At 49.3% G+C, this 10901-nt stretch overlaps 2 protein-coding genes across 2 annotated transcripts; one reads left to right on the top strand and one right to left on the bottom strand.

The window, feature by feature from the left end:
• Positions 1 to 2077: 2077 nt before the first annotated feature.
• On the bottom strand, positions 2078 to 3059 carry LOC131212897 (uncharacterized). The gene is made up of 2 exons (XM_058206971.1): positions 2805 to 3059; positions 2078 to 2739 (listed from the first exon to the last, which is right to left on the bottom strand). The coding sequence occupies exons 1-2, from the start codon at positions 3005 to 3007 to the stop codon at positions 2556 to 2558; spliced, it is 387 nt and encodes a 128-aa protein (XP_058062954.1). The 5' UTR covers positions 3008 to 3059; the 3' UTR covers positions 2078 to 2555.
• Positions 3060 to 6802: 3743 nt separating this feature from the next.
• On the top strand, positions 6803 to 7984 carry LOC131208508 (antigen 5 like allergen Cul n 1-like). Its single transcript, XM_058201283.1, has 3 exons — positions 6803 to 7178; positions 7252 to 7496; positions 7583 to 7984. Exons 1-3 carry the CDS (start codon positions 6888 to 6890, stop codon positions 7821 to 7823), a joined length of 777 nt encoding a protein of 258 aa, XP_058057266.1. The 5' UTR covers positions 6803 to 6887; the 3' UTR covers positions 7824 to 7984.
• The last annotated feature ends 2917 nt before the right edge of the window (positions 7985 to 10901 follow it).

Consider the following 10901-nt stretch of genomic DNA (forward strand, 5'->3'; position numbering starts at 1 on the left):
CAAATAGCCGGTCGGTCCAGAGTGCATATGGGAAACGGATTAACTTTCGAGTTAACACACTCAGTAATTGGAAAACAAGCTGAGCCACGCGTTGTTAATTGGAAACAGTTTTTCACGTCACGAATCTCTCGCATGTCCACCTTTATTGCCCGATTCACTGATAAGTCTTATCGTTCGAGCATCGAATTATGCTTTCAACGTCCAAACACCATACACGATCGTCCAGCGCACGGCGAATAAAAAACTGTCCGCCGCTTCCACCGGTGGCCGTAGCAGCGAGCAAGCAGTCCGCCCGAATCGAAGCGTTATGATGTACTGATGCGCGAAACGGTGGCGCAGCTGGCGCGAACGCACACAGCATGGCGCGACTGGCGCGGGGGAAAGCGTGCTGAGGCCGCCTGAGACGACACGGCACGACACGAACCACGCACCGATACCGACCGAACCATTGCACCTCGACACGGACACACTCGATAGCTGTCCCGGTTTGGGCCGGTTCCTTCCAGCACCCGGGCGGATTTGCAGGGCACTGAGTCCTGAGTCGATCCTTTAAGTGATCTCATCGGCAGAAATCTCGATCATCCTCCACACGCGGTAGCTAGGCTTCCGATGGTTGAATTTAGACTAAAAGGTACTGCGCGGAACACAACTGGTAAACTGGCCATTGGATAAACCGATAACTTTTTCCGTGAAACAAAAATAAATAAAACACCGGCCTCTCGCTAACCGGGCAAACAAAGCTTCTCGGCCTCGGCAGGTTCGGCAATGGAACCCACCCAGGATGGATTGAAAAAGGAACTCTTCAGAGTGTCAGTCAGGTGTGGTGTTGGCACCTCGTTAAAGGTAAATACTCGGATCGGTTAGCGTAAATATTGATAGCATATAATTCTTTCCGCCATTAGGCAACGCCCGAAAAAGAGTGACCCAATCTCGTTACGGGTACATTATTGGCCAGTGGAATCCATATTTTGCAGAACACCGCAAACGAGCAGTTGAAATATTACACGCCGTTGTGAACGTGTTTTTCGGCGATCCTCCGTTTAGTCGATCATTGTTTGAATTTGAGAAAAAAAAAGTTTTCAGAACCAGCCGGATGCCAAATGTTCCGCTTTTGTCCGCGAGCCATTTCTGACACGCTCGAAGATGATGGATCGGTTCACCTTCGATCTTCATAAGAACTTCAAGTTTCGAACCAAAAAAAAACGCGGCGGTAAGGAGCAAGGTGACCGCAAGAGTGGGAGGTAGGCAGTGTCTGGAACCAGCGGACCAATTCAAAGACGGTTTACTTTTACTCCACCGGCTCGGGTCGATCGGTTCGGCAAGCGGCCCCGGGACGGGGAAATTGTTTACATTTTTGATGCGTTCTGTGGTTTGGGGCAGTCGTGTAGTCGTTTCACCGCCCCTCGATCCAAACGATCCCACACGATGGGGCCACATATAAAGTTCTCGATGGAGGTGGGCCGAAACCTTTCCAAAGCCACAAGTTAGTCAATTACTGCGGAGAAACTGCACAACCGATGGACTGCAGGAAAATCCGGCGTAGGATCGGTTTGTACCCCAGGCGCTGTTCATTTATATTCATAAACATTTTGGGCGCTATCTGTTTATGGGAACATGATTTTTCAATGATAAATTAATATCTTAATGCCTAGGGCTCAACTGCGCGGTGAGACAATGGCCGATTTCACATTTAGTCACGCACGTGGCATTGAGCGCTTCGAGGAATTTTTGTTATGGTTTGACCTGTTTACTGCTTCATTTTTCGTACGATCGTCGGCTACGAGGAACTAGCGTGACGTGATGGTCACCGGCTTCGGCGTCCGTTGAGGGTTCATTTCCTGATCAGAAATCTGACGCGCAACGATGCGAAAGGAATGTGTTCTAATGATTACTGGCACGCTGCCAGCCCAGCGAGGTGCAAACCAAGTTACAGGTTGTTGGTGCTGAAAACGTTGCACGACGACCCGAACAGGACATCATTAGCCGAAGCGTTCGTTTCGACGCGCGCATTGCAAGGAGAGTTTTAGTTTGCAATAATTACAATGCGTTAGTACATTTTAACTAATTTTCACAGGTAATTTATTGAAAAGGGCACAGGTAAGCGAACGTTGCTTCCTGGCCGTCTTAAAATATTCCAATCGTTATCTACAGTTTACATGAGTTATGGGGCAGAGGACACTAAACACCTGCCGTTGGGAGCCAAACTTAGAAATACGGTTTCGCTGGCACAGTTTAGCCACAACCATTAAACCTTCACCGCGGCTTTATTTATAGACTGTTTACGGTCGTTTAACGAGCGATCGATCTATTAGATTGTCCCATATTGGCCTTCCGGCACGGACGACCTCTGCTGTATTGCATGCGGCACCATTTGGCGCAAAATGATTGACGCCGAGGTGGACCGACTTATGACCACATGGCTGCACTGCGGTCGGGTCGGATTATGGATGTAGCCTATAAATATCCTACCAAGAAATCGCACGGTCAAATGGCAGCGATAAATTGATTGGCAATGAGCGCGCGATCGAGATCGACCAATCCTCGCTCACGATCCGCTACGCCCCGGAACTATCCTTCGATTGCGTGAGCCGACCGTGCTTTTTCATCTGGTCCAGCACCGAGGCAAAGTTTGTCGTCTTCTTCTTGGCGGACCCCTTCGGGCCACTGTTCTGGCCTCGGACGCGCATCTGCGGCAGGGTGACATCGTCCATGAAATCGAATTCTTTATTTTTGGATGAGCTGTAAGTAGAGGAGCCGCACTGTAGCGCCATCATTGGTGATGAATCTGGCGTGAAAATGCTTACGATTCCTTATCCGCCACTTCGGTCACCTTCGGTTCGTCCTTCTTCGCTGGCGACGGCGCTCGACGTCCGGGACATTTCCAGTTCAGCTCGAGCGTGTAGGTGCCGTTTTCCATCGCCGAATAGGCCGCATCCAGCTCCTCTGGTGAGGGCATCCAATCGTTCGTTTCAACACAACTAACGGACCAATTTTCGTCTTCCGACATTTTTGCTTTGCCGAGAACCAATAGACGCGAAAACTGTTTGTTGTTTTCGTTTTCAACAAGACACTTTTTTGTTTACATTTGCAATCAGCAAAGATAGCTGTCAAAATTCGGTTTGCGGAATTGCTGAACGAATTAATGCAGCGCCATCTGGCCGTCAACTAGTAGAATCGATGGCAAGTATTTCAAAAGAGTGTAGAAAAACCGTTGTTTTTTCTATTTCTATTTAAGTATTATTATCTATTTAAGTATTATTAAGTTTAAGTAGCAACAAGTTAAGTTTAAGTTTAAGTAACAACAAAAGTAACAGAAAGTGGAATTATTAAAATGAAATGAAACGAAATGATCAATGAATTATCGTTCTTTTGACGTTGTTGTTACGTTTAACGTTCGCTTTTACGTTTTGAAATTGTTGCCTTTTGCATGATTAATAATAAAACAACTTGCTCGAATACTTATCTAAGTCTTCTATAAAATAAATATTTGTGTAAGTGGTATTGCAGTTTTTTTTTTGAAAAATGCTTGTTACCAAAGAGGTGCATATGAATACCGGTCGGGATAGTCCAGCGCAAATAATTGTATGCCATCAAAAGCCCTTTTATACACATCAACTAAACATCCCGGAAAGCAAGCTACAACGAGTGAATGAATGAAATTATGCAATTCATAAAATTATTACGTCCGCCAGTTGTCAGCATCAGTGGTCAGTGTTTGGGGAAATAAATTTCCGGGGAAATTCAATAAATTGTTTAATCTCTTCCATCGATGGACCGCCGATGGTGGGATAATCAACTTCTGATGCGGTTTAATCATGTTTCGCGGATATTTTTCTGTCAGTCTTGCGGGCATGATATACGGTATCGCGTTGCCAATTGCTACATATTACGCCACAATTAATGGGCAGCCCTCGGTACGGCACCACGATACCTCATAAAACACCTCAAACGCCACGCGGGCGATGAGCAGCCGATGTGGTTGAAAAACTATTCCCCGGCGCAGGAGGCACCGCGGAGGTAGAAATAATTGATGACCATCGATAAATTGATTACCCGCTGCCGGTGCCGGTGAAGGTAATGCTAGTGGCTGATCCTTTAAAATGGTGCATTACCGATGCAGGGCGAATATGTGAGGTAATCGATGCGTGGATTTTCATTGTCCAAGATGGCAATAAATGGCTTCCATGGTTCACAGTGAAAACATCAATTAAAAACGATTAATGAAACCCGTGGGTAAGCCTTTTGTATGAGCTTAAATCAAAATTATGCCGTTCCCTACGTCGACGCATTAAACCCTTCGCCGGTGGTGAGCAATGTGACTCCAATCGGCCCCTACCTGTTGCAGCATCCCACAAGGAGTGCTTTTTATCGTTACAAAAATGAAGATAATCCGTCGGACATAAGCTGTTCCAAATGTCCTGCATAATCCTAGCACTTTCTGTGCCACGCGTAACGAGATCCTGTGGCTCGGCGATCGGCCAGCGAAATGGAAGATAATTATTTTTTGAAGTAATTGAAAACCGCAGGAAAACATTACCGTTCGTCGGTGGCGAGCGTTATGTTTCCATTATTGCTAATTGAAACGGTCGAGGAAGGTGACAATTGAGTGACAAGCTGTCCTCGTTCGGGCCCCAAAGTGCCCCGTGACCGGGTGTTGAACGAGCTACCAACAACCATCAATCAGCTCCGAATCATACTCACAGTGCCCCTTGGTCGCAATCGCTCCCGTCGGTCGGTGCCGTCGGCCGAAGTGCGAACTCTCGAGACCGCACCGTAATGCGATGCTAATCGTGCATGGAAAATGGATTTAATTAACTACGTGCGCCTGCCCGGCGTTGGCCCCTTGGGGGGCTGCCATGCATTTTCCAGCGCCACACCAGCAGAGTTCAGTTCAATCTCAGTCCCGTGGGTCCACTATCACCCAGAACGCTGGGCTGGGCGAGAGAAAATAATTATTGCAACGCTTGCGGGAACCGACCGATCATCGATCAGTGGTTGAGGTAGGCAGCACCTCGAACGAATGGAGTTTCCCGACCTGATGCGGAACGATGCTGATGGATGACCAATTTATTCCGGAAAATTGTCAACATTTGTCTTCGAACACCGTCCAACCAACTGGCATGTTAATAACTCCACCGAAGCGACTTTAAAGGACTTTCAACAAAAGATAAATTTTATTATGGAGAGGGTCGCAGGTTTGGGTTCGACAAATCACATTGATACACTTTCCACAGAACTTGTTGAACGTTGCAAAAGCGAACTAAGTATGAGCATAAATTTGCATAAATTAACACGAAGCCCCAGCGTGCCAACCACCGTGCCAACTACCTGTAGCCACCTTCGTACGCCACGTACGAAAAACCGTTTCAAACGGCCTTGCTTTCAATTTTCACCGAGCCTTCGGGGATATCGGCAGCGTTTTCGGCAGCCATTCAATAATGATTTTCCAACGAGCGACGGCCCGGTCACGTTTCTCAGCCACGCAACGATTCGATACCGGAAGTGGGTGCCAACGGTAGACGAGCAAGCCGACGACGCCGAATGTCCTGGATACGGGGCACGGCATCAAGGCATTCGCGCCTGGGCCTTCCGAATGCCTCAGGTGCCGTTAAGATGAGACTTCCGTTCGTCTTATCAGCAACACGTGCTGGAGTACGCTATCCGGCGGCGTTACGCCACGATTCCGAACCGATCCCGATGGGAGCAGGATAATCAAAGTGACACCGTAGGAAAAGTTGTTTCCAATGTAACCGAGTGTAAAAGTTTTTAATTACTTTCGGTGGGCTTTACCTTCGCCGAACACCGCTCGAGAGTGATAATGTAAATTGGGTGGTAAGTAAGCTGCCCTCCGGCGCAATGAGCTAACGTACTCATTTGAAATTGCAGCTTTCCTAACCTTTAACTAAGCCTTGCAAAATGCAAAAGTTTTGTTATTTAATTAAACCTTCATTAGCTACCGAATGTAGTACTAAACCTCCGAGCGCATCGCGCTCATTATCTATTGTTTCACCTTTAGCCTCATATCATTTGCATTGGGTGCGTGTGCGAGTTATAAGTCCAGATCGGCAGTCCAATAAATTGTCCGACAGACAATATGGGTACCCCTTTTTATGCTGATTCCATTCGCTGCCATTTGCATCCTTCCACGTGATATGCAAAACCATAACGTAATAGCTTCAACACGTGCCCAGTCCGAATTGACGTGCGTCATGAGGGGAATCGATCGAGGGGCGCCCACAAAAACAGTACACAATCGCACAGTTACACCTTGGCCGGCAATTATTCTTTAATTGTGGCAGCAAATTTGTAGCGCCTCGATAGGACAAAAAAAAAAAGTCCGCCTCAAAAACAATGATCACTTCGAAGGTGGAGATCGAATTAAATTATTTATGAGAGCCCAACAAATCTGGCGCCCGCCGGCTATCGTTTGGTCACTCCCGATTGCATCAGTTCCGTGCGCGTATCGCTGCAATCGATCTTGTCCGATCGGATCGGAGGGCATCTAATTGTGCAACGGTGCTGCTGCAATCGGGCTATCGGGCCGTTGTGATCTCGAGAATGATTTGTTAGACCGCACTTGGGGGCTTGCACTTGCACTTGGATACGCTCGTTACATCAGGGGAGATATCCCGTTGATATGCCCGGCATCGAAGGTTCTCATCAGCGTGAAATGGGTGCGTGAGCTGTGAGGTTCACGGAATCGGCGTTACACTTTTGAGCGGTTAGAGGCCCTCGTTTCGGCGAACTCGTAATGAGAAGAGTGGAAATGAATTTTTCCGTATAAAATCGGCCGGTTCGGTCAGGTCAGGGATCAGTGATCGTTGCGGTGCCCTGTGAACCAGTGATCGGGTAAGCTCTTGTGAAGTCGGTTCTCGTGTTCAGGCGAAATGTTCAGTGGCAAGTGTAAGTGGATGCTGCTGCTGGCCGTGGTGCTGGCGGCCGTGCTGAAGGTGGCCGAAGCGCAGGACTATTGCGACCCGGACCTGTGTGACCCGGGTCAGACCCATATTGGGTGCAACAACCCGGGCGGTTTCGCGAAAGGTTGCAACGAGCCCAAGGTGGTACCGGTGACGGACGAGCTGAAGAAGATTATGCTGGACGAGCATAACAAATACCGTAGCACGGTTGCTACCGGCGGGGTTAAGTGGCTGCCGAAGGCCAAGCGCATGACGACGATGGTAAGGGTTTGGGGCGGTCGCTAAAATTCACTGCCCGGAACTAATGGCATAACGTCTCCTTGCGACCGGGTAGGTTTGGGACGATGAGCTCGCCAAGCTCGCTCAGCTGAACGCGAATCGGTGCGTGCAGAAGCACGACGACTGCCACAACACGGCCAACCATCGTTACTCGGGCCAGAACTTGAACCACATCGCCACGACCGCTTCCTCGATCGACAACGTTCCGCAGACGATCAAGGACCTGATCTCGTCCTGGTGGGACGAACGTTACGATGTGAACTCGCGCATGGTCAAGAGCATGTACGATCCGGGCAGACAGTGAGTATCCTTCGGAGGGGTGTCCCTGTGGGTAACGCTTCTTTCTAACGCTTTTCTTCTGACCTCTGTTCTTGTCCCGTGCGCAGCACCATGATCTTCCATTTCGCCGTGCTGGCCGCCGACAAGTCCAACAAGCTCGGATGTGCCGTTTCGCAGTGGACCGACAACGGCACCTGGCTGTATCTGGTGTGCAACTACTCGTTCACCGACGTCGTCGGGCTGCCGATGTACGCTTCCGGCGAGCCGTGCTCGGGATGTACGACCGGCTGCAACTCGGCGTACGCCGGACTATGCAACCCCGACGAGCCGGTTTCGGTTCCCTTCTAAGTGCAGCGCTGATTTTCTAGCACTCCTTACTATCATCAGTCTTCAGGCCTGTCCAACAAAGAGCACCACCCTTTCGCGCGCTTTCACTCGCTAGAGTTCGAACGGAAAAGCTGTTCATGTTGCATCGAATCGAATCGTGAAATAAATGCATCCATAGCACAGCAGTTACGACAGGTTCTGGCAAATGGTATCTGGTCACCGAAAGCCCCACAGGTATTGAGGGCGCACTTCCTGCACAGACTTTAAAGGATTCCTGTGCGGCCCGGGTGTTTAATCCGCCGTCGCCGTGTATTTAAACAGTTGGACAGTATCGATTGGAAGGGCGTCAATGCTGGGCCAACATGGCACGCAGATAGGCATGCAGGCGGCAGTTGCTCTGAATATGTACAAATTATCCGAAACGCTAAACCTCGCATGTCCTGCCAGCTGAGACCAGCCCCGAATGTGGGCCACTTCCTGCGGCCTGACGCGGTGCCGTATCATTGGATTTGCCACATTACGCCGTGCGGGTGTAATTGAATTATAGGAGAGCGTTTAATTAAAATACGCACCCAATTGTGTGCCGGTAGCGACGACTGCTACTAAGTCCTGCGAGGCGAAACGCCCTCCTGGGTGGGACCCGAATAATCCACTAACCGTCGGGGTCGGTGGTTTCACCGCCGTTCCACAGTTGTGGTGCATTACTAACGCCACTGGCGGGTTTAATTTGATTCCCCATTGCTTTTTGGCCGAACAGCCTTCACCGGGGGCACCCAATGGGCACTGTTTGCGCTAAAAATCATTGTTGTCCACGCTCTGCGGGACACGCTCGTCACGCTCTTCGTGGGCAGGTTGGCTAACGGAACCGTGTCGGGTGCACCTCCAATGGATAATTTGATACGGTACGTTCACCTACACATTCCCACGCTCTCATACGCCGACATTCTTCGCCTGGTCTGGTTCAATTAGAACTGGAATTGATGGGCATTGTTGCTGGTCGTGGGCTAAGAGGACATGTTGAAATACGCCCTCAGAGCTGGGAGTTTATTTTCTAAAACGCAAAAGCCGGTTGCATTCTATAAATCACTCTATTAAATTAGATTGAGTTTCTAACGTTGTTTGGGTGTCTACTTTTAGCATTCGACTCAGTGGCGTAAACGCCTGAAGGTATGCAATAATGTGCGTCCTGTTGCAATCGCAAGAGGTTGAGTAACTTTAGCAGTTAACTGGTATTTTCCAACTTTATTTTGAAACGTACTTCGAATGTAGCGATGACGAATCGAATCGCTTCGGTCGGTTTGGGACATTCCCGGTGGTTCGTCGGCGGAGTTCGTTACGGAATGTTCAGGAATGCATCATTCACGCCTCGAAAAAGCGAAGAACGATAAAACTTCGAGGCAACTAACAACTCATCGTTACCTTTAATCGGTTGTTTTTTTATTGCTCCCTCTAACGGTTCTCGCATAATGGCACACACCGAGGCGAGCGCTCCGTGTGACAGTGTGTCCCGGGTGTGCCCAGGATCCTTGCGGCTACCAAGGGGCCAAGTTCGGCGCAAACTATTCTTTAGCCTCGGCCCGTTTCACCCACAGGACGTGTGTGGTGGGGAGCAGCCCGAAGCACCGTGTCATGCTCGTCAGAGAGGGTAGATAAGTGAACGCCGCCGCGGAACCGGAAGCGTTAGAATGCACGGAATCAAGCAAACTTTCTCTACCGTGTGTATCTTATCGTCTCTCTCTCGGCTACGAGGGCCGACCAACAATACATCGGAGCCGGGAGGCGAAAACGAAAAGAAAACGAACACAACCTCGAACAGATCCTTGGTTGCAGGGTGGGCCCTCTGGCCGGGCGAACCGTTGTTACGTTCTTCGATAGTTTTACCCCACAAGACGGGCCGGCAAAAAGATGAAAGTCGGGCGCAGATTGTCGTAGCCGCAGCCGAAGAGTAATTCTCGGGAGGGCAGCATATGGAACTTGCGGCGCGTCGGAACGAGCCCAGGAAGCGGCGATAGAAGACTTCTTAAAGGAAACGCGAACGCCATTAATGTATGCAGCCGTATGCGCAGACCCCGAGCGAGCAGCTAATGATGGCACCGGGGCTATCGGGTTAAATGTTCGCATGACCGGCAAAGTAGACCTTCGGGAGGAGCCGGAGGATTAGCTGGATGTAATGTCGCGCCGTTGAATGGGCTATGTACCGTCTTCGAAAGCATTTTGGAAGGTGGTCTTTAAAGTTTGTTACGATCCGGAATCTAGACCGTTTCATAATGGGAACATCTAAAGTTTTCTTTAGATAACTTCTAATTTGACTACTTTCTCCAAACTTCTCCTTATGATTTTATGTGGGGTGAAAATTTTGGGGTAAAAAAAGTACAATGAAACAAACCGAAAACAAGCCACGATCCAGTGCAGGACACTAACATTCCTTACGCACACAACTAATGTCCGTTCCGATTGGACCTATTCGTGTTAAAAACTGACACAAAATGGGCTCAATTTCACCGTACGACTCTCGGTCTCCGAATGAAACCGAGCCCGCCCAACATCAAACAAGTGTCCAATCCGGAGAAGGAAAACATAAATGCATGCTTAAGATTCCGCACACGTTACGGTAACGCTCTCGGGCTCGTACCGAGCCGCAATTTGGATTTACCGGACAAATAATCGTTACCGACGTTTGCACAACGTTTCGGTCCGGAAACGGGTTCGGGTTTCAATTAAACATTTGTGTAATCCCTTTACCGTCCAAATCTGCCCTCTGTAAATGATCGACGCTTTGGTGGGCCGAACGTAATTAGCACGCCCTTCGAGCGACCGGTTGACGATGGGTTCTAAATGTCTTAATGAAGAGTCCTCGGACCGGATCTCCCGGCTGCAGGATTATCGTTAACTTTTACGGGCACAGCGCTACGGATTGAAAATAAAAGAAGAAAAATATCTTCGGCACCGTAGCAGCGAGAGAGAGAGAGAGAGGGCGTGCGTCACGTTTGCCACATATAGCAATCATTCTGCCGATGGAAGGAAAACTTTACCCCGCATTAGCACACCTACGGTGGCCCCCCCCCGGCCCAAAACCTCTGTCGCCGCTCGCCGCTACGG

Source organism: Anopheles bellator, chromosome 2, assembly GCF_943735745.2.
Source record: "Anopheles bellator chromosome 2, idAnoBellAS_SP24_06.2, whole genome shotgun sequence".
Classification (NCBI taxonomy): Eukaryota; Metazoa; Arthropoda; class Insecta; order Diptera; family Culicidae; genus Anopheles; species Anopheles bellator.

Excerpts from the sequence above, each read along its gene's own strand:
- LOC131212897 (XM_058206971.1), bottom strand. The coding sequence starts at position 3,007 with ATGTCGGAAGACGAAAATTGGTCCGTTAGTTGTGTTGAAACGAACGAT. Across the intron at positions 2,740-2,804 it reads GAAGTGGCGGATAAGGAATC|CTCATCCAAAAATAAAGAAT; the intron begins GTAAGCATTTTC and ends CTCTACTTACAG.
- LOC131208508 (XM_058201283.1), top strand. The coding sequence starts at position 6,888 with ATGTTCAGTGGCAAGTGTAAGTGGATGCTGCTGCTGGCCGTGGTGCTG. Across the intron at positions 7,179-7,251 it reads CCAAGCGCATGACGACGATG|GTTTGGGACGATGAGCTCGC; the intron begins GTAAGGGTTTGG and ends GCGACCGGGTAG. Across the intron at positions 7,497-7,582 it reads ATGTACGATCCGGGCAGACA|CACCATGATCTTCCATTTCG; the intron begins GTGAGTATCCTT and ends TCCCGTGCGCAG.